The sequence below is a fragment of the Epinephelus moara genome, chromosome 1, assembly GCF_006386435.1.
Source record: "Epinephelus moara isolate mb chromosome 1, YSFRI_EMoa_1.0, whole genome shotgun sequence".
NCBI classification, from domain to species: domain Eukaryota; kingdom Metazoa; phylum Chordata; class Actinopteri; order Perciformes; family Serranidae; genus Epinephelus; species Epinephelus moara.
In genome coordinates this window covers 4,696,643-4,721,097 of record NC_065506.1, presented here as the reverse complement: position 1 = coordinate 4,721,097, position 24,455 = coordinate 4,696,643, and the positions used below count along the sequence as shown (strand labels likewise).

The 24,455-nt window shown below is 40.2% G+C and overlaps 1 protein-coding gene across 1 annotated transcript in view; it reads right to left on the bottom strand.

Moving 5' to 3' along the window:
• LOC126388145 (SH3 and multiple ankyrin repeat domains protein 2-like) overlaps window positions 1-24,455 on the bottom strand; it is a 276,219-nt gene that overhangs the window by 33,982 nt on the left and 217,782 nt on the right. The window contains exons 16-18 of the mRNA XM_050041059.1: window positions 7,950-8,085; window positions 5,596-5,676; window positions 1,297-1,320 (exon numbers count right to left, since the gene is read on the bottom strand). Of these exons, the coding sequence (XP_049897016.1) occupies window positions 1,297-1,320; window positions 5,596-5,676; window positions 7,950-8,085 (241 nt within the window). The remainder of the gene's footprint in view (window positions 1-1,296; window positions 1,321-5,595; window positions 5,677-7,949; window positions 8,086-24,455) is intronic.

Here is a 24,455-nt window from a genome sequence, read left to right as displayed (position 1 = left end):
ATATCAGGCAACATGCAACACGGTTGCCCTGGAAACCTATCTGTGAGTGAAACATTTCCTGGAATAAACCTCCCCCTCCTCACACAATCGCATATGTACGAACACACACATAGAGACACACACAAGCCTGCAATGACACAGGAGGGAAAAAATAAGGCACACATAAATAAAAGAAACAAAGCTTTAGATCATGTCAGATTAACAAACTGATTACAACAATAGGGTTTGTATGCTAGCATATGCACAATCACACACTTACACACACAAGTAAATTGTTCCGCAATCCCTCATTCGGGGGCTGTTTCTGTTTCATTGCATTTGAAGCTTGAAATTCTCCCAGAAATGTGATAATGTGGGCTTTCTGCTGTTCATGTTTAGGAAGCACTCCGAGGTGAACTACTTCTTTGTAATCAAAAGTGAATAATGGGACGACTCAGCACCTGAGCAGTGCAATATCTAAACCGAGTCAACATCAATACAACATTAAAACATGCACCAGCAACATGTAGAACACAATGAAGTTCAGAAAAGCTGGAGTCAAAAACAAACTGTTAATCCAGCCTCTTCTCATTCTGAAGTTGTCAACTACCACTGCTTTGTCAGTATTTTCAGCGTCAGACACCAAAAGCCACATTTTGCAGTGGCCACCAGGCAGTGTCAGTTTGTAACGCAGCTGGATTGAACTTTTTACGATGTTATGATACACCACCGATTGCCAGATGGCAGTATGATACTGTATGGCGCTGGACAGCGTCAGGTTGAAATACTGCAGGTAACATCGTAATATAAGGTGCTGTATAGTCCCTATAGGACGGGTGTGAGGGTTGGTGGATGAGTCCAACAAACCCTGGACTTTCACCCAGGAGGTTGGTGTTTGCTTCCAGTATGAATGTGGAGCCAAACAATGATGTTTTTTCTAAATCTAACCAGCCTTTCTTGACGAAACCTAACCTTGTGCTTTTATTGACATCCTGGTGTTGGTTGCAGCATCTCGGAATGTCAACAGTAGAAGCAGGAGGACACCTAACGCTTAACATGTAGACGTGAAAGGCCACTGACAAAGCGGCCATATGTGACGACTTGGGATGAGAACATGCTGGTAAATCATGCAAATGCACCACAGGGGTAAAACCATTTGGTTTGACTGTCAGACAAATTCTTATAGAAAAATCAAAATAAATTGTCAACAAATAGAACAGTGTTAGTTAATCACAGTGATGTGAGTGAGGAAGGTAGTGACATAAATCAATCATCGGAAATACTGGATCAGACTTAAAAATGCCTACAGTGACTTACCACCTTTCTTTTTCCTTAGAGTGGCTTAGGGGGTGACAGAAAAATATTTCGGAGTCTTTAAATCACAAAGGCAGGCTCAATCCTTCTCACAAGATGAAAAAAAGTACTTGTATTGAGGCTTTGTCTAAAGGGACAGTTCACCTCAAAATTAAAAATACATATTTTTCCACTTACCTGTAGTGCTATTTGGCACTATATTATCAGCAGTAGAGATGTCTGCCTTCTCTCCAATATGACGGAACTAGATGGCACTCGGCTTATGGTGCTTAAAGCACCAATACAAAGAAAAAAGAACATCTGAAAAACTCAACAGCAATTTCACTTTCCTTTCTACCAAACTACACCCACTAATCGTATCACCGGGCAGAAGGAAGCATGCATCTACTGCTAGATCACCTAGCACCACTGAACTCGCTAATGTTACTGCTCAGCCAAGGAGGACATCATTAATGTTTACATCTCAGGCTGTCACATCCACGAGCCTCTCCTCCATTTGTAGATGTAAGCTTTCTTCTGGGCAGTGATACAATACGGGGTGGGTATAGTTTGCTAGAAAGGAAATAGTCCCTGCATGAAGTACAGGTAAAAGGAAAAATATATGTTTTTTGAATTTGGGGTGAACTGTCCCTTTAATATTTGCAAAAGTATTCAGTGTATTGTTCTATTTTGTCTTAGTGCAGTAGATGCACATGTTCTGTGCATCCCATAATTTACATTCAGATATAAAAACAGTGATGCACTTAGACTTAACAATGCTACCAAGCCAAACTTTTACTACCCAAATGCATAAAGTAAAGAATGAAATGCAAATGTTTGAATTAAGCAGTTCCAGAAGAAACACGCTGACCAGAGGTTTTTTCTGTCAGCAATTTTCTGCAATATATGCAGATTCCCTCTGCTGTCATTTATTCATTCATTCACCTGTCATCTCTCTGCCTGCTCTTTGTACACCTATGACACACAAAGCTGAAATTAACAATTGATAATCAATCACGATCAATCCGTATGTGTGTGTACGGTAAATCACGACCTGCTATTTCAAACAATGAACCGATCTAAATGCAACTAATGTTTTCACAACTGGTTAATCCCCCTTTTCTTCATTATTTTATTAATCCTTCAAGATGTATAATGACAAAGTATAGAGAAAATCAATTTATTGTGTCAGTCCTGCTAAAACCGGACTTTTAAAATACATGAAAAGTCTGACTGAAATTGTACTAAATTGAACCTGTCAATGTTGGACTAACACACCCAGATAATGCGATTGAGAGTCAAATTACTCCTTCATGTATACAGTCAATTAGACCCAAACTGGCCTAGGCGCTCTGCGCTCCACCCTGGAAGTCGATAGATAGATATTTTAAAATACATACAAAATACATGCCACTAGCTAACCGTAGCTCACTTGTTTGTGGATTATTTGGTCTGTGACGTAATAGGTCAACTGGAAAAAGGTCCAATACTAATACTAATACAGATAAAGTTCGGTCAATAAATTGATTCCCTTTCCATGCTTGTATACTTGGACAAGGACAGTCATCCAATTAAATGACCTAGTTGAACCATAACTGCAGCTCGACTTAACTGTGCATTTAAATGTATTGAGTGAAAATGAATAAAAGTTCGCACATCTCAAGGTGAAATTTTTAAATTGCTTTTTTTCCCCCGACAGCAATCCAAAACTCAAATGTATTCAAATTACAATGAAACAAACCAAAACAGAGAAAAAAGCAAATCATCACATTTGCAACATTTGAACTAGTTTTGGTTTTTTTTTTTTGGTTTTTTTTTGCTTAATGAATGCTTAATCTATTATCAAACTTTTTGGGGAACTGACAAATCAATATATCCACTAATTGTTTCAGCAATACACAGAAAGGAGAATTCACAAAGAATCACTAGTAACCGATGTTATGTCAATGTTATTACAGCGCAAACACACCCATAAAGTTTTGCAGCTGGGTGCAATTTGCCTTTTTTTGACGTGAGTGCTTTTCTTCATCTGGCAAAGTAAAAATGATGCCTTTGTGTCAAGAGAAAAGTAGGCAGATCGATGGCAGACAGAAAAAGAAAACTGACATTTTCACATGGCGAGCTACAGGCTCTGACCAATGAGTTGCAGAGGCTTTCCTTCCACCTTCAGGAAATCTGGAAAGTCTGGATGTGACAAACCTTAATAAATGCACTTCAGTTACCACCAGCTCTCTGAAGACATTCAGAGAGCACATAATTTTTCGACTGTAACTGCGTGTGGCTATTAGCACTGATCTTTGTGAGTTGCAATGAGGCTCATTTTTCATAGAAAGGGGCTAATTTTGAGCCAAATATATGCATGTTATCTCATTTAAATACGTGCAAATAGAATGCATAGGGTGCATTTTACCCTTTGCAGGTGCTTTGAGAACTGCAAGGTTTCTTTTTGTCTTTTTTTGTGCAAGTTTATTGGCTGCAAAAGCTGTGCAATCTTTTGTGAATCTGCAGAGTTTCTGACAGTGTTTTATAAAAGACATGAGTCATAATCTTTCAGAGTGAAATTAAACCCTATGTTGATTACATTTATGGTCACCATTTTTTGTTGCAATAGCCATTTAATATACAACATACCAATGGTTCCAAACCTTTAATGGACCCCTTCTCTATCATTGAGTAAACTGACAACCCCTGACTAAGTCACACATTTTACTGATATTATATATTACTTTCACTGCATAACAATAACAGTTTCAAACAATTGATAAACTTTACAATTAACCCAAATAGTGAACACAATAAGTAAGGAAGTTGGATGAATTTTGAGCAGATTAATCCTGTGAATATTGCATCAGAGATGGGTTTTTGTGATAATCTTAACAACAAGTTAAGATTTAAGATTCCTCTCCCTTCATTATGTATTTTTAATTTTCAACAATCATACATACTTAATCAGCTTTTTTGACAGTTTTCTTCTCCCTTACGCTTGGCAATCATCTGTCAGCCCTGGTTGTTTGCTTGTGTTCAGGTCTTCACTGTGCACTTATCCTGTGAGACTTTTTTTGATGTTTATATTTTGAATAATAACCTAAACTTTACAAAAAAAAACCCCAAATCATTTACATTTAGTTTCCTTCACAAAACTTAGGCCTACTGTAAAGTTTTTTTGTTGTCTCATACTTATTAAAATCAAGAAGGCCTCATGACCTCCTATGCACTTTTGGGGACCCCTAAAGGGGGTGGGGACCCCCAGGTTGAGAACCAGTGCTGTACTATTGTATAGTACTGTATTTTCTTGTTGGTAGTGCTGGAGTCTGCTTTGTCAGTGCTGGATTTATATTGCCTGCCTACTGTAAGCATGAGGGATTAACATCGTATAATCCAGTGCAATTTTATCTCATTGATAAAAGCCTCTCTGTTTACTGTTCACTCTCTTTACAACATGTCAGAGCTGTATTAAGTTACTGTTACTACAATAAGAACAAGTGGTGTTGCAAGTGGTGGCTTTTATGAAAGTGACTTCTTTAGGCTGTCATCTACAAATTAAATTGACCAAGAGATGTTGAACGCATCAGGCTCTGGGTGGCTTACCCCTTTGCTTTATAATTTCCCCAGGGAAACCCTGGTTCACTATTTTCTCCTTTCTATCACACGTACGTCCTTCCTCACTCCTTCCTTGCTTCTTTTCTCCCCCCTCTCTTTCCTTCCTCTCAGGCCTGTTCAACACTGATGTGCCCTCCTGTGTGTCCTTTTGCTCATGTGTGAAAGAAACGCTGACTGCCCTGTCTTTCAGAGGGTATTATACAGGCCACAGCACTTTTAACGCAACACACATGAAGTGCTACTCACCAAACACAGATATGAAAACAGAAATAACAAAAATGATACTATTATCTGAATATCTATCTATAATATTTTTGTCTTATTTTCTCCTTGAAGCCACAGCAGCAGCTCATGGGGTGTGAGGGTTTTTAGAAGCAACAGTCCTTCGTGCGTGATGCAGAGAAGCAGGAGATGAGGAGGGAGGAAAAGCAGTTTCTGTCCTTTTTTAAGAGGCAGACCAAAGCAAAATGATCACATGATGGAAACTTAAACTGCATTACCCTGAGCAAAAGCTTCATTCAGCCACTGTGAGCAGATGGATGTTGCAGTTAAGCAAAATGGATGGCAAATGGTTATGCAGCATTAACTGCTTACCTTTATCCACTATTGAGAGATTAACCAATCAATGACAATAAGAAAGAGGCACAAAAGAAGAGAGAGGTGCTTTTAGACACACACTTCCTAATGACACTGTGAGTAAAAGTCACACCAGGAGGCTCTTACCGAGTTCCTCCAGTTCAGATGTCATTGACTTGGAGCGCATGGACAGGGCTGTGGTGGGGGCTCTCTTTGGTGGTGGAGGAGCTACGGGAGACAGAGAGACACATTGATGTGACCAAAATACACGTCATTTTGTTTTATTCAAACAGAAAGTGACATTACATCTTTTCATGGATCTTCTTTTTGTTTGCTTTGTGTAAGACTTAGTGGCATCTAGTGTTTGAGTAGTGTTGGGAAAGCTACTTGAAAAATGGCATAAGTAGCTGGCTACTTGCAAAGCTACTTTTATTTTTTTTACTTTATGTAAAATAAGCATTTTCTCAGTGATCAGGTAAACTGTCAACCAAACAAAAGGCAGGAAAAAATGTTCAGTTTAACTGTTTATTATAAAATAACAGACTTAAGTTAAAACTTTTTTTGAAGACTTTGTGACATTTGACAGTCTCTTTCAAATTAAAAGAACTACGTCAGTACAACACTGCGTATTGCCGTGTCTTTTCCTTCAACAATAAATGCACATAGTTACGATTTGCCAATACATACACGTGGTTGGGTTTAGGAAAAAAGAACAGGGGTTGGCTTTATAATCTTACGGGAAGCAAAGTCCTCCCGGGTGAAAGTTGGTGGTTGTTGGACCCATCCACCACCCCTCCCAACCACCCTACTCGCAATTCCACTGCCTTACCTTTCATTGTTGGCTTTTTGCGTTGGTGTCTGACGCAGAAAGTCACTGTCCAAGTGCCGGTTTTTGACGACTGAGTTGATACAATTAGTGCAGTTTTAAGGTGGGCACCAAAGACTGGTGTCAACCAATTCCTATCTGACCAAATTTCTCCCCTTCTGTTCCTGAGATACGACGTAATGGCCAGAGAAGTGCTTTTGCAGAACATTATGATGCAGACTATTTGTGCAAAATTTTGTCATAATTAATGTATGAATTCTCGAGTTATTGCCAAAAACATGTTTTGTGAGATCACAGTGACCTTGAACTTTGACCTTTGAGCAACAAATTCTAATCAGTTCATTCATTTAAAGTGGATGTTCGATTCAAATTTGAAAAACATTCCCTTAAGGTGTTCTTGCAATATTGCTTTTACGTGATGGGGATGCGACGTCATAGTGACTTTTGACCTTGGACCACCAAAATCTAATAACTTTATTGTCAAGTCCAAGGGGCCCTTTGTGCCAAATTGTTGTCACAGACATACAGGCCTGAAATATACACACTTGCACAAACAGGACCTATATGTGCATTGAGTGGAGTGATGTTGGGGTGGGGGGGCTGCCTGGGGCGGATGCCCCGGGCAGATGGGGGTTCTGTGTCTTGCTCGATGGCACCCTGGCAGTGCCCAGGGGGCAAGCTGGCGCTTCTCTGGCTACCAGCTGATGCTCCATGCTTGGTCCGTATGGGGAATGGAACCAGGAACCCTCTGGACCCCAAGCCAAGTCCCTATGGACTGAGCTACTGCTGCCCTAATACTGTTTTTGTCCTATGTTATACTACCTTTTAGCATTTAACGTCACTTCTGGCTGCCGTTTTGCAGCTGTGGCTCAGGAGGTAGAGCGGGTCGTCCAATAATCAGAGGAACAGTTCGATCCCTGCTTCTCCACTCCACATGTCCAAGTATCCTTTGGCAAGATACTGGACTACAAATTGCCAATGGCTGTGCCATGTCTAAAGAAAACACTGAGTAGCAGGTGGCACCTTATATGGTAGCTTGGGCCACCAGTGTGTGAATGTTGCATGTAGTGTAAAAATGCTATGAGTGGTCGAAAGACTAGAAAGGCGCTATACAAGTGCAGGTCCATTCAAGGTATATTCCAAGTTCCATAGGCTCCTTCCAATTGTTAGTGTGGATGGGCAGTGACAGAATGACGTTCTGAATTGTTAAATGGTTTAGTTCTGACCATCTAATTCTGCCTTTATCACTCCAAACACTGTGAGCCACAGCTGACTTTAGACAGCCAGCAGCTTTACAGGCAATGATAAGAACTTCTGGTTCTTTGTTATTTTCTTGTTTGCATTATGAACATAGAGTAAGTCAGATTTCTCGCTGCCTCTGAGGAATATTATTACATAACACATCATTAGTCAGCATGCTGCTCTACTGCAGTCTTTGATATTTTAATATGGGAGGTAAAGCTGTAAGCAGATCCATACAGCAAAGGGTTTTTCCCACACTTCTACTTCACGTTGTGTCTTGTTGCTCCACACCTGAAGCTCATCATTATTATTGTATTTTCTAATCTATATGTAATTGAACATCACCAGCAGTAATATTTTCAAGAGTTTCGGACAGATTTTCTATCTGTTTCCTTTGGTTGGCACTGTGAGAGGTAGAATCTACAGGTTGTACCTTTTTTGCGTGCCGTATCGTCAGGGTCCAGATTCCGGCTCACTGTCACCACCTTGATAAGGAGCCGGTTCCCTCCCTGGCGGATCATGTTGACCACCTGTCTGTGGCCGACCTTCACCACATTCTCCTGGTTTACCTGAACAAAAACACAACAGTGGATTCATTAATGGCAAAATCTAAAGGACACCCAGTGATCCTCACATCTGTAGAAAGTTGGTAGAAAAGTTGGAGAGAAAAAAAATTCGTAGCCTGCAGCGTAATTTGACATGTATAACCAGTGTCAGCTGGAAGAGAGGCAAAATCCTTTTAGTTTGTGTATTTGAGAACTTTCTGAGCAGCAAAATCAAACTATACACTATCATTTTATACTGCATCTTCTAAATCCAGACTCAAAGGCTGACTGCCCATCTTGTCCACTAATTTGATTTGTCAGGAAATACTGCAGGTGATCATGAAACCTGTGACTTTGAGCCTATAATGCAGAGTTTATCAAAGGCAGAATGTCAGATATCATAGAAGTTTTTCAAGGCTCTGTTAGAATACTCAGTTTAGTGTTGAAATGGCTTTTTTATTAGAATGGCTGCAGTCTTCTGATAGTCTTGCTATCAATGTTTATGCAAGACAGTGGCAACAAAACCATCTCTGAAGAACAAATTGAGAGCAACAATCTTTAGCTTTTATGGCATTATAAATACAACAATGGTAAAAAGCAGCAAGAAACAAAACAACAGCAGACAAGACATTCATAGACTGGCAGCAGTTGTTCTCTGTAACTTAAAGCCTGCAGTGGCTTCATGCTGGGACTGATGCTATTTCCAGGTACACAGCTCATCAAAGTGACTGACAAATGATGTAGCAAGAACTACAGGGAAGAGGGAGGGACTACCATAACACTTCATTATGAAAAAAGTGCCCCAATCACACACAAAATGCTGATACTAACCATGTTTTCAGCATGTGTACAAATATCACAAAGTCTTTGACTGTGGTGCCGTACATTTCTCTAGTCCACCCACACAGGGACCTTATTTTGGCTGATTAGACCTTTTCTCAGGTCTATGAGGGTGTTTACAGTTTGACTGACATCTCTCTCACTCTTCACTTAGCTTTGTTACACCTGTTGGGTGGGACAAATCACACCATCATCATCATCACCATCATCATTCAAATGGTAAAGTCTCATCAGCTGAAATAAATAGAAACACCTAGGCAGATGTGCAGGCCCTTTAAAATAGTTTTACCGTTTTTATTCTTTTATATCTAAACTTTATTTAAAAACTGTCTCTTTTTTAAAGTCAGAGTTTGATTGAAACCCAAAAATGCATGTTTTAGTATATTTATTTTGTTACCTAACTGCCAAAATTATGCACTGTCAACATAGAGTATGTCCATTCGGGGTGGGGGAAAAAATTGATACAGCACACAGTGTTGCGATATTTTGTGTGGCGATATTGTGGTGATACACGGACACCAAGTATTGATCTTTTATGATATACAACTGTGATGTCAGCCCAGAGATACAGCAAGTTGTCCATTAATCGGAAGATCAGCGGTTTGATCCATGGCTCCTCCAGGCCACATGTCAAAGTGACTCATAGTGTAAAAGCGCTTAGAGTGGTTGGAAGACTAGAAAGGCGCTATACAAGTGAAGCTATTTACATTATTAATTTTTGCAAATACACATTTTAATAAAACTTTTGGTACTAGAATAATAAATTCAATTGCTTTTTCAGTCCTCTAGATGGTGCTGATGTTTACTTTCTTGGTGAGGTCAGCAGAGGTCTCAGTCAGCGGCTTTTGGCAGGAGGTTCATCAAAACAAAGATGGGGGCACTGGAGAAATTCAATTTAATTTTATCTATAAAGCCCAATATCACAAATCACAATTTGCCTCAGAGGGCTTACAGCATACAACATCCCTCTGTCCTTTGGACCCTCACAGCGGCTAATAGCCCAGTTCCTTATGTATTTTCTTTCAAACTTTTTGGGGAGTTGATAAACTATACATTTTTGGAATCGTTAGAACATGAGGAATAAGAAAATAAATGTTTCATACAAGGTATGACTCCATTAAAATGTGGTCCCCTCAGCTCCTTTAGCCTGTGCATTGAAATTTAGTAATTTCTTCTTTCATTGTAGGTTGCTGCTTTATAACCACCATGTTTACAGACTGGCTGCAGTGTGTGTGTTTATGGCATTCTGGATGGTTCTGTTAAGTTCTGTTTCTGGTTGTGGAATGATTAACTATAGTTTTGGGTACACTTGCTTCTGTTGTTTTACAATGAAATCCACCACAGACTCATTCAATTAATTGATGACATTGACAGAGGTGTCCTGGAACATGCCCTATCCTCTGATTGATCTGTCAGATCAATAGAAAGAGTCACCTGGCTGAATGAAGCTGTCTGTCTACACCTATGTCTCAGCTGTGAAACGAGTTCTCAACTGATGACAGCTAAACGACTTTTTGTGTGTAACATTAGCTAGGTATGTCAACCAGTGGTTAATACTAGCTACTCAGGTAATCTTTGCGGTTGTTTTTCTAAAGCTAACTGCTTACGCTACATAGCTAGTTGTCAAGTGTAATAATTACAATTATTTGCCTAATACAACAAACATTATAGGCAGATGCAGCATCAGATTTGGTTTTAAATGTATTGGAAATGGTCCCAATTGTTTCCTTGGCTTGAAAAATATGCAATTTTTTTCTGAGTTCCTAAACTCAGAACTAATTTGATTTATCACCATGCATCCAGCTAAAAACAGGTTATGGGTGATCGCCATTTTGAAAGTCTAAGATGGCCGCCACAAAGACTTTGAAAAAAATGTTAACATCGGTTTCGGGATTTGTCAGACTCTAAACTTTCCAAAAATGTATAGTTTATAAACTCCCCAAAGATTTTGAACAAAAGGTTGAAATCAGGACATTGTGAGCCTGACTATAAGGAAAAACTCCCCCCCAAAAAACCTGAGGAGGGATCCCTCTCCTAGGACAAACAGACGTGCAATAGAAGTCGTACAAATAAAGAAATCAGAAATGTTTTTTTATTTATTTTTTAAATTTTATATACTTTATTAATCCCCCTGAGGGGAAATTCAATTTTTTCACTATGTTGTCATTAACACACAGGTCTGAAAGACACACACATGCACAAACAGGACCTATACATGCACAAAGTGGAGAGATGTCAGAATGAGGGGGCTGCCTTGGTCAGGCGCCCCGAGCGGTTGGGGGGATTCGGTGCCTGGCTCAAGGGCACCTTGGCAGTGCCCAGTAGTGTTACACGGTATACCGGTACTAAAATAGTACCGCGGTACTAGAGTATTCCAAACGGTACTATACTGCATTTGGAAAATACCGGTACTTTGAAATTGATTCAATTCATTATTTAGTTAATTTATTTTACTCATTTTATGCACACAAACGCCTTTCTTGTTCCTATTGGAGCACAGATTGCACAAGTGGTGTGTATGACAACACCTGTATCAACATTCGCAGCTGGCGCACGTGAAAAAAGACAAGAGAAAGTCTGCCTCGCAAAGGGAGACAACACGAGACAACACAAACTTGGTGGAACATTTGAGTTACCAAACCGTGACGTCCGTACCGAGGTACTTACCGAACCATGATTTTTTTGGTACCGTTACACCCCTACTATTTATTGTTCTAAAGGTTTGTATCCAAAAGGACTTTTCCTTAGGAAAAGTACCGAAGAGTATCGAAAAGTATCGAAATTCATATTGGTATTGGTACCGAAACAAAGATTTGGTATCGTGACAACATTAGTGCCCAGGAGGTGAACTGGCACCTCTCCAGCCACCAGTCCACGCTCCATATTTGGTCCGGACGGGGACTCGAACAGGCGGCCCATCCCGAGGTTTTTTCACCTGCACAGCCGTACCCAAGCTCTACAGAGGTTGACGTAGTATGGCAATACTGTTATTTATGTTTATCATTAGGTGGCGGCCTCCAGTGACCATAGTAATTATGACAGTGGCAAAGAAGGAAGTCAGGTGAAGTAGGGTAAAGAGCGAAAAAGACCACGCAGGGAGGAGGTCAGGGTTGATGGATAGGTCATCACAGGACCCAGAAGAATAGAAGTCTTTAACCAAAAGTCGGTGTTGATTTATTTTGAGCTATGTACGTACTTAAATACGTAACACGCTGAACTTCTGTCACCTACGTAACTTAAGTTAACTTATGTACATAACTGAAGTTATGTAAAAAACATTCTTATTTTCACCCAAACCATGATCTTTTCCTAAACCTAATTAGTAGTTTTGGTGCCTAAACCTAATGAAACAGAAACCAAATGACACAGTGACCATTTCACAGATTTGAATATGCACCTCCTGGCCTACCAGCATATGCACTTAGCCCTGTTTGAAGCATTGCAATAGTAGTGATAACAGCTGATAATGGCCATTTAATGGACTGATGATATTGGAGACAGGTGGGAGTAGGCTGAATATCTTTGTGATTTGGACTGTTGGTTGGACACCAATGGAATAAGATTTATGGATATGGGTTTTTGTTCTCTCCAGGTGAAAAGTTGTGGCTTTAACTTTGATTCATCCTGGAGATAATGGCTCCTAGCATTAAGTAGACTTCAAGGAAAAGGCTGAACGATTTAATTTTAAAACCTGACCACAGATATGCAAATGTGGTGGTGGTGGGGTGTTAGTGCTTTCTTCTTGTCCTCCTGCCAATCTTCATAATTGCAATATTCATGTTGGTGGCAGCAGAGGGAGCGACAGCCGCTGCCCTCACAGTCAGTCTTCAAAGACAATCAGAACAAGTTGGTTTGTGGCCAAGAAATATCCTACTGCTCAAAATTCAGCGGCGATACGCTTTATAATTAAAGGTGACGTGTGTGTGTGTGTGTGTGTGTGTGTGTGTGTGTGTGTGTGTGTGTAGAGGAAATAGACACCGGCAGGCAACATCTGAATGTAGATGTGTACACAAAGTGCTACACACCCCCAAGCTCATATCAGATTTCTGGCTGTGCAAGTAAACACACACACATCTTAGACTTTCTCTTTCAAACACATGCATGCCCACATGCATGGTTTCTAATCTCATTACTGCTCGTCTAATTTAATATGAGCCCTGCTGGACCACTCCTCTCATCTCCTCTCTTGTCCACTCCGCCCCTCCTCTCTTCTTCCAGACAAATGGTGGAGAGGAGGGGTCAGATGGAGGGATGAAAGACAGACTGGCCTGGAGCAACACAGATGAATGATGGATGGGAAGAAGGAGGGAAAGCTTAAGTGGTGGTGGGGGGGAATGTAGAGGACAACAATGGAGTGACAGTGGCATGTGTAAGTGATGAAGACAGAGATATGGACACGCAGAGAGAAAGACTGTATTTTTTTTCACCTTGGGTTTTAATCTAACAAACGCTGCACAGGCATCATGAGGGCGGATATTTTGGTAATTAGAGAGAAATGCTCCAACAGCTGTTTCAGAGTGACCTCATGTTCCCTCCGTCGAGCTTCATCACACACACTGAGGTTCCCTGATACACTCCAGTACACTCCCACACACACACACACACACACACACACACACACACACAGAGCTACACTATAGGGGTAGCCTTACGTAACCTGCTGTGTCTTTCCACCCTATTATGTAACTATGCTTGAAGGATGGATTCACATAAACAGACACGCACTCATGTGAACATACACGCACTCATAAATATTTTTCTGCCAAAATCAGAGTAAAAAGCCTGTTTGGATTCTGGAGAGGCCTTATGAGGATGATCGATGTGTTTTACAAGGATCAGGACACAATGGCAAAAAAATTGAGAGCATATTTACATTTGGGGGTTTAGTTCATATCTGTTTTCTCCAGTCTCTCTAACCTCACTTAACAGTTCTCAGAACATTAAACTAAATTCTGTCCCACTGAGATTTTTCTTCATAGTAATCATTTCATCCTTTAGAAAGGCTAAAACATTTATGCTGAAAAATTGTGTTTTTTTAAATTCCCCAGTTAGCATGTAGCAAGCTGTGCTAAACTTACAACATAAAGACTTCAGCTATGACCAACAGCACTCTGATGTCCTATGGTGCACCTGACACCAAAATGTCTCTTTGTAAACCTAAAAAAAAGGTGACCAAGAGCACAGGCAGTTCAGTGTGACAGCTTCTGTCTCATCTGCAAGGACAAAGGAGTCGTTCACCAGAAGGAGTGCGATGAGTGTATTTAGTTAACATTTACTATGAAAAAATGAAACAAACCAACCAAATATCCTGTCTTTGTGGCTAAGGGCTCTAGTTTCCCGGCGCAGCTCAGGGTGGGGCAGGGTGGCGTACCCCGCGCAGAGCTAGTTTCGAGCAGCGATGGTAGATGGTAGCTGAATCCATCTTTATCAGATCTGACTGGGTGTCAGATCTGATAAAGAATCTAGGGGTGTTACAATCCATTGATCAATATATCAATTCAGTGATCAAAGATCCAATGTCATAGATTCAAAATGAAAAAATAGATCCATATCATCATCTTTAGGATGCACTTTTATTTTGAAAGTCTGTGTCACCGTCAAACAACGGCAGGCAGTTGGCAAACAGCCCAGGGAAATACGATGATGATGATGTTATTTAATCAGGAATAAATCAATAGTGTGGAAATATTATTGTTTTCGGAGAAAAAAGGGGTCAAACACAAAGCGCATGCCATATGTGTAATGTTCATTCTGTTCTCATTCTGCCAACTTTTCACTACGGCAATATTACCTTCTCTGTTTCAACAATGTTGGGCTGAAAAAGCATGAATGCATACTGAAATTCAAATGTGCTGTCCTGTAGGGAGAAGCAATGACTTAAACCAATGGCGAGTAAGAAAAAGAGTAAATACTACATCCACTAGTCCACTAGCCGCTAGACTAATTCATGCAACATAAACATGCTTGAGTTAATAATGGGTGACTAGCAAAAAACAATTGACATGTCTATAAACCTTGACAGTTATTCTTTAGAAGAATTTTATGCCTTTGGTAAATGATCTTGTTGTTAATCTATGTTTTATGGCTGTTGGGAGAAGTTTGCCTTCAGGGTTTTAAGCGAGATAACCCTGAAGTTTTATGAAAAAGATCATAGTTTGGGTTAAAATGAAAAGATTTCTGCCAGAAAGAGACTTCTGGCAAAAAGCCAGGTTAACTTATTCCATGTGCTGTTTGATGTGTGTTAGTGGAGTTAGTTTAAAGTAACTTTACTGCACTTCAGCGGTTCAGCTCTGCTAACCAGCCAAGATGCACTTATAGTTTACATCCATGTCTGTGAAAAAATGGAGGCTTCACACACATCATTTTAGTATCTGACCAAATGTCTCCTCTTCTGTTCCTGAGTTATGATGTCGAGTAATGACCAGAAAAGGGTTTTTGCAGAACATGATGTCACAGTGAAGCTGACCTTTGACCTTTTGAATATAAAATGTTATCACTTCATCATTTTATCCTTTTAAACAGACTATTCATGTGAAATTTTGTCATAATTGGCATTTGAATTCTTGAGTTACAACCAAAAATGTGCTTTATAAGATTACAGTGACCTTGACCTTTGACAGCCAAATTCAAATCCGTTCAACTTGAGGTCAAGTGGATGTTTGTTATGTATTAAAAAACAAAACCAAACAATACAAAGCAAAACAAAAAAGAGGCAAACAATATACTTAAGTACATAATAATAATAATTTCAAAAAAGTTAAGTGAACACAAAACTAAGATTTACAAATAGGGGTTGCATTTACAGCAGAGCAGGTTCAGTTACAGGAATACACCAATGGCATTTTGAGTGATATTCCATCATAACCTATTCTATTTGACTAGGTCTCATAGTGTAACTCGAGTCCACCTTTGTGTGAAAATGTCCGTTTTCAGTTGTAGACTTGCCGTCATTTGTTCCATCGTGTAAACCGTTTTGAGTCTCTGCATCCACTGAGTTATAGTTGGTGGTTTTTGTCTTTCCAATTCACCGTTATCATCTCCTTGGCAATCAGTAAGAGTATCTTCAGTGTATACCTCTGATCCGTGCTATATCTATCTTTTATTGATCCCCAATTTTTTAACAATTTCTCCAACACAATGTCACTTAGGTTTCTTTCATATATGATGACATAATAAGGGGGGGATTAAAGTATCAGATTTTTATTTTCCTTTATGACAGTTTGCACACACAGATCTTACCATATATTATCTTCAATCTTTATATATACACACACACAGACGTATATATATATATATATATATATATATATATATATTCATATATGAGTTAGATGTTTTTAGTTGGCAAGCATTTTTCTGTAATCCTGATAAAATATTCTTCTATTGTATTTGGGCTTTTCCTGACCATCATTCTTTCCTAATGCACTGTGATGCAGTGTCGTATTTGGAAGTATCTGTACAAATCATATGCTGGGACTGCAAACTGTTTTTGAAGTTGGGAAAATCGAATGAATTTAATGTTTGTGTCAAATTTTAGAGAGAAACAAAAAATCCCTCAAGGTATTCTTGAGATATCGCATTCACGACAATCAGACAGACGGACAACCCAAAAACATAATGCCTCTAGCCAAGGCTATCACCAGCGCAGAGGCATAAAATGTCCCTGAAACAATCATAGAAATACAATTATTAGTAGTAACTCGACACATTTTATAAATGTACGAGATTATTATCAATCAATAAATCAATCAATTTTATTTATAAAGCCCAATATCACAAATCACAATTTGCCTCACAGGGCTTTACAGCATACAACATCCCTCTGTCCTTATGACCCTCGCAGCGGATAAGGAAAAACTCCCCAAAAAAAACCCTTTAACGGGGAAAAAAAACCGGTAGAAACCTCAGGAAGAGCAACTGAGGAGGGATCCCTCTTCCAGGACGTAAAGTTAAGAAAAACAGAGCAAATTTTTTTTGTCAAACTTCACCCAGAATTCTGAGGTAATAATCTTGCATTACGATTCTGTGGGTAAGAGATTCACTGTCAGCAGTCTGATACATTCATATCGTCATTTTGCCCTGGTGTTACAAAAAGCATTAAACTGAGTGAAGTACTGTGAGTTTATTAATTGTATTAATATACAAATTACAATCACTGATATTCACCACTAAACAACACAGTAAAGGGCTTGAGTAAAGGGGACAAAAATGTGTCTAGAAAGAAAATAGGAGAATCCACAAGATAATTCATTGGTCTTCAAAACTTTTTTAACTGGGTGATCAATTAAAACATGTACTTTTGTATATAAGGTTTTCACTATTTGTCTATTTCAGCCATCAATAATGGGATTAGAATAAAAAAGAAAGACATAATTGATCCTACGTAGTAGAACTCTACTGTATGTCTGTAACTACCTGGTCAGACAATGGCCTCAAGGGCAAAATCAATGTGTCGGCTATCAGTTGCATGCAGACGATTAGTGATATTGATTACCTCACTGTCACTGACACTGGTGTGAACACTGGCACACATATGGGTTACACATGTGTGATACACTGAGTGAGTGAGTGAGTGAGTGAGTGAGTGAGTGAGTGAGTGAGTGAGTGATTGAGTGAGTGAGTGAGTGAGTGAGTGAGTGAGTGAGTGAGTGAGTGAGTGAGTGAGCCATTGTTTGGCAAGAAAAAAGCAGAAGAGTGATGGTGCCTGAGACCATAAACAGCCAAAATGTTTTCGAACCAACAACTACAAGAAAGAAAAACAGCTTTGAAGCAGCAGCTTTATGGCTGAACATTTACAGTTTAATCAATAGTACACAAACATACACACACAAACAAACACATACAAATATGGATGCAAAACACACAAGAAGATCCGGGATCCATTACAATATGCATGTAAGAGCCGGCTTTCTCTCAGATCAAGCAGAAGGGGCCTATTCAAAAGCCATTATCATTATCATAACCATTACAATAGTTCCACAACATTAAGCATCATCTGGCCCATTTAGCCAAACATGCCCTGAATCCATCCGATCACTCAGTCCAATCTCATCTGATGCAAACAGTCCTAACTCGTTCACTGACAGTCGCTAATCTGATTAATCAATTATAATCTGACCTATGCAGGAACACAGTATAATGACATGCTGCTAATCCAGGCTGTCAGAGAAGGGAGGGGTTAACAGACCCACACGGAGCTCAGATCATCTCTCCTCAGTAAAATAAATACAGACACATAACTCTAAATGTACGAGCTCCTCTGCTGCTGTCCGGTGTGATAGCATCTTTGGCTGAGAGCAAAAGGTTAATATTTGGTCAAAGCTCAGATTTGACTTGTAAAACTCTTATTTAGGTAAATCTCTGAAAAAGACATGTAGGTTCAAATTAAACAAATTTTAGGGTCAACAGCATTTCAGTGACTTTTCCTCTTTCAATACCTCAACTCTGGGTTTGTGCAAATACCAATCAGACACCAATCATCTTCTTTTCCCAAATGCAAAAATTTCATTCTGCACAGAACCTGTGGCTCATTTCCACTGCATGGTTGAGCTCTATGTTGGCCAGTCAATGTAGGCAGAACTTTTAGCTAATAGTCATAGCGTCACCACATAAGACTGCCCTGACAACATCTTCAACACAACACATGGTGTTCTGTTCAGGGCTGTCACATTCTGGTTGGTTGGTGGATTTGTGGGTTGATATTTGCTTGTCAAACCAAGTTCTCGTTGGTTAGACATTCACTCGTGTTACTTTAATAATGCCATGTGTCTACCAAAGCGTTTCTTTTTCCAGTTGAAAACTGCAGTTGTTGTTCAGCTCTTGTATTCATCCTCTGTGACGCTTGGTCTTTGTGGTACCTGTCCCGCCCCTTCTCCACTGTGATTGGACGGCTGGTGACAGTGACGAGTACAGTATTTTACTCAAAGTTCAACATTTTTTAACTCTAATTTTTAATCAGAAAAACAGATAAATAATCACAGAAGACTTTCGGTGTCAGATTTATCGCTATGGATTTATTGTTCTCCAGTAAGTCTCTATAAAGGCACTGCAGTTCAAGGCTGGATTACAAAGCTTCTGAAAGGAACAGAATCACACTGGAGCCCTTGTTGGAGCGGCACAACAGTTAACATTATCTTCTGGGCTAAAAAAATAGTCCATCTCTGGCATGCAGCGTTACATAACATTAGTAACGTTACTCTGTATATGACATCATCAACCCCAAAGTTACCTTCTAAAGTGTCCAGCATGTCAGATTTCTCTAATGAGTCCTGTTTAACGCTTGTTTAACGCTCACAGTAGTGAGACGGGGGAAAAGCATTACAGTGAGCAATTTATTTTCAGACAATATTATAAAATACATTACATTAGTGGCGGCTGCTTGTTCTTCAAACGGGAAGCTCACTTAAAGTTAACATCATAAAATCTGTTATATTGTAGCGAGGCAGTAACTTATAAAAGGAACATTTATTTGAAGCCGTATTTCAACCACACACATGCCATAGAACCACAGCAAAACACGCCTCAAAGATTTTCAGATGGGTTTAAACACCTGAACTGTACTGTACAAACGGAGAAAATGAGCTATATCGCTTATGGAAATAAGGAACTCCAGACGGAACTCTGTCAGAAGTGAGTGCGCAAATTTCCGCATGGAACTGAGCTCGAAATGCAACGATGCCAGCGTGCATTTCAAAAGCGTTGTCAATCACAAAGGGGTTCAGCCTTTTAGACAATTCCTCCAATCGTCATGCATACACCGAGCGTCCTCTCCCGCCTACCGCTCCATCAGGTCCCACGGAAGCTAAGCCTCCCTGGAAGAGACTATTTTGTCTCTTTTATCCAGTGACCGTTTCGCTTTGCTGCATGAAAAAAACCTGCTCAGCGCTGTCTCATAGGAATGCTCGGAGGCTCCGCGTCCACCGTGCTGACACAAGAATGTATGACAGGGAGGTCGCGTTTGAAAACTGGTGATAAACAGCTGATGTTTTAACATCATAGACATGATGTTAAACGCATCCTAGCGCACGTTTAATGCAATGTAAATTCTTATTTTAATGTAAATTCAATAGTGCATATCTGACCATTTCTTCTATGAAATTTTAGGGGAAGTTCAGCCTCCCTTGTTGTCTCAGAGCAATTGCCCCTGCATTACATGAATTTTGCAGTCGAAGCATTCCACTTTCCTGAACAGAGAATTAACTAGAGATAACGTACAGATTTTTTCCCCCATCGACCAACCAATTGGTTAAAGAATACGTAGAATTTCAGTCAACCAAGATTCTCTCTGGTTGAATACAGCCCTTGTGCCATTCAGCTCTTGCTGGATCCTTTCATCCGCAACCAAACAGAGGAATGTCTGTGGCATGGTTTTGTTGGCTGCAATTTTTTAAAACTAGTTGAGTGAATGAAAAAATTGTGGATGCTTCTGATGGTAGCTTGGCTATTTGAAAATGGTGTGTGTCGCACTAGTGACAATTTCCCTGACCAATCAGTGGTCAGCAGTGTTTGATCTCCCTCTGCTTATATCGGCTCAGCTTGCTTGGAACCTCGACAGAGGTGGTACCAAAATAAGTGCCAGGTACTATCCACAACTTTTAATAATGTAAAAACACAAAGGCACTGTTCTGAGTGAGTCAGGTTGAGCCATGCGGGTACTACACAGTGAACCAGAATGTGGGAGCTTATGCACACCTTAAATAACTAGGTGCATAGGAGAAAAAGGGTGAGTTTGTGAATCCAACCTGACACTCTACACTTAAATGAGGGAGCTGTTGTTAGAAGAAACGAAGCGTTCTATTTCTACATGCATTAACAACCCATTAAGTTAATTGCTCATTTACTCCGCTTGGCGCTCTGCTGCTTCATCTCCACAGACAGAGTGCCCAGAATAAGCTCTAATGCTCTGAGAGTGTGGTGTTCTGAATAACCAAACAATAATTTCCAACAGTGCTCTGAATTTACAAATGCTCCAATTTCAGAGTGCACCCCGGTGCTCAGAGTATTTCTGAACCCACCCATAATATCCATAGATAGGAGAATTCCAGCACACTGTCCTGTTACTTAAAAAAAAAAAAAACACCTGAATTTAAATGCACAGCATTTTGGTCCTCACACTCATCAGGACGCATTTTACCTGATGAAGGCCTAAAAACTTAAACATTGTGCAGTTACCGTAAAAGTTCAATTAAGAGCACAGGCTATTATTTGCTTAAAGGAACTCTTACCTTTCATTTCATTCATCCATTTCACACAGCACTTTCACAACTCCCGCCTCCCTCCAAAGTCCCATCCCTCTCCTCCTGCAACTCCACCTCCCTCCAAAGGTCTACTCCCCCCTCCTCCATTACGTCCTCATTACGTCTAAGATAGATGTAGGCGTTGGCAAGGTAACGTTAGATACACGGAAGAGGAGAGCTAGTGTAACGTTAATGCAACCCCAGAGTTTTAAAACTCAGCCGGAGTCAGTGATGACTGATGAGTTTTAGATAAGGTTACAGTGCTAACGGTAGCTAGCAGTGTTAAAGTTACTAGTAAGTGGAAATGCACATGGAAGATAACGTTAATGTTTCAGAGGCTACGCTACAGTAGGCTAACGTTAGCCATTAGCAACTGGATGCTGTGTTGTCATATATAACGTTATGAACTGAACTGAACTTCTTTGTCATTTTTATGCGCAGCACAAAAACGAAATGACATTTCGCATACCCCAAGCAAAAAGAAAACAAAAAACAATTTGTGCAACATATAAGAAAGAACATATAGTGCAATAGTAAGATGAAAAGGGTCGACATTTCACACGGAGCTTACCAGATGATGCAGCCTCCCTGTCTGCTCTATGTAGTTTTAGCCCCGTTAGCTCAACACCAGAGTGTGATATGTTTCCATTTATCCATGTCTCTGTGAACACAAGGACGCAGCAGTCCCTCACTCCTCGGTGAGCGGATCTCCACAGTCGGATGTAATCCATTTTCATGTCCAGCGAGCAGACGTTCACCAGAAGGACGCTGGGAATAGCTGGATGATGAAGTAAGCTCTAGAGCTAACCCCATCATCGTCAGGTTATGTGGTGGTGGTTACGTCAGTTAGAGGCCTCCACGTGGGGAAGACAGACAGGACAGGAGAAAAGTCTAACCAATCATTGCATTCGGTCCGAAGTGTCGCTTTAAATAGCTGAAATCAATGGGCCTGTATTCGGGACAGGCCTTTAATTCCTTTCACACAAAACTGTTGCTCAGCAAAGATCAGCAAATACAATCAAATTGTTTATTTAAACCAGTAAAAATATTACTTGTTTAAAAATTAGGCTTCTTATAATACATCAATTATGAATCATTCACTTGATTTGGCTCCAATAGACAGCGCATCAGAGGGAGAGTAAGTTACGGCACTTACAAAACTACAAAACAAACTGACAAAACACGACTTTATCCTGATAAAACAATACTCACAACTTAGATTAATATTTTTGAAAACCCTTTTGATTCTTTTGATCTGACGACCCTTGTGTACTAGAGGAATATGAATAACTTACAGGGTAATCAAGGAATGAATGCATAATTTTAGGTAGCCAACAACCTAGTTTTATACATCCGAAGAACTATGAAAGAAACAATGAACTGCTTGGCAACCAGACCAGGCGTCTAATTGAGACAGCCGTTAATATGTCAAAATGTGTAGCCACACAGGGCTAGTAAAAGGGACTAAGCGTTTAACTGGGACTAGGCTTTTAATTGAAGTTTTATGGAGCAGTAAAGACGAAAAACAAAACAAAACAAAAAAACAACAACAAGAGACATGGAAAAATACAAGACATTTAACAGCAAATTTAAATAATGTACTTTTCTCATTTGTGCAGTAAAAAAAAGAAGTGATGAAATGCAATGAAACACACACACACACACACACACACACACACACACACACACACACACACACACACAGGGGTATGCATGTACATGTACCTGTATATACCTTCACCCACACATACGTAAAAGCAGCAGCATTCATCAGCATTTGGAACATGTAGCTGATCTGCATCTGAGACTGGAGGCTGGGTAAGAGTTCTCTGAATTCTGTGCATGTGTGTTTTCCCCTTGTAGGAAGCTGGTGTACATCAAAGCAGGCTCATTAAATGCAGAAATATACAGACAGAAACTCCCTCCCTCCCTCCCTCCCTCTCTCTCTCTCTCTCTCTCTCTCTTTCTCTCTCTCTTCCTCTGTGTGTGTGTGTGTGTGTGTGTGTGTGTGTGTGAGAGAGAGAGAGAGGCAGACAGGGTTAGGGTTTACATAGTTCTTGTAACATTCATGCCAATAAAGCGAATTTGAATTGAACTGAATTGAGAGAGAGAGAGAGAGAGAGAGAGAGAGAGAGAGAGAGAGAGAGAGAGAGACATACAGGAAAACATAAAGAAGAATAAAGTGAAGAATTGAAATAGGATGAGAGGGGGCAGGGAAGATGGCGAGAGAGATGGAGACAAGAGATTTATTCTGATGACTCAGAGTCCTAGTTAGAAGAGTCTTGACTCTGATGAATCATGTAGCTGAATATCAAACTGACGATGAGAGCACATGTTAGGAAACGCACACACATTCTATAAACACTCTGCATGCACTCCTCAATTTCTACAGTGGTGGCCTGCTTCAACTCAGCACATAAGCTCCACCCATACCGTAAGAAAACGGGGGGGGGGGAGGGGGGGGGGGGGTCAGGCTCACTCATTCTCAAGTCCTACTCTTGAAATACACTCCGACAGCACGCACAGTGACACTCCAGACATTACGGTGTAAGTCTTGTAGCTGAGGAACACTGACAGACAAACTAAAAGAATCTTTGAATCCACTGGCTGAGTTCAGGTCACCAAAGACAAGTCACGAGACAGAGTGGTGAGCCAATAGCCAAACAGAAATAGACAAGCCTCTAATGCAGCACAGAGGAGGACACTAATGGTTGGTTCATAGTGTTAACTACTGCTCTGCCCCACTGGCAGAAATCCAAACAGTCGACGAAGCAGCGACAGGCACAAACCCACGTCTGCATCATAGCCTGAGCTCACACCCACTCAACCTGACACACCAGCCCTCAGGGTGCAGACACATCTACAGTTTGTGTTCCTCTGTCTTACGTCTTTGTGTTTGATTTAGTTCACATTGTACGATAAAAGTTAAAGCATCCGTTCAACCAAATTACGAGAACATATTTTTTCACTTACTCTACATGGCGTTGAGATAGTCTCTTTTGTTTTCCAAAGTTCTGACATATGTCTCCTGAGATGTCTGCCTGGACTTTTGTTGTATAAATATGAACTGCTGTAGCTCAGCAAGTAGAGCAGGTAATTTACAGGTTTGATCCCCAGTGTCCTTAAAGGGAAATTTCGGTTTATTTCAACCCGTCTCCTATTGTCCTAAATTTGTTTCAAGTGACTAGTGACATAGAAATAATAGTTAGCATGTTAGCCGTTAGCCTAGATACAGCCGGGGCGCATAGTAGCTCAGACCTGTTAAAACGTAAGTGAATGGGCATACTTCAAGTGCAAAGTTAGTCCACTAAAACAAGC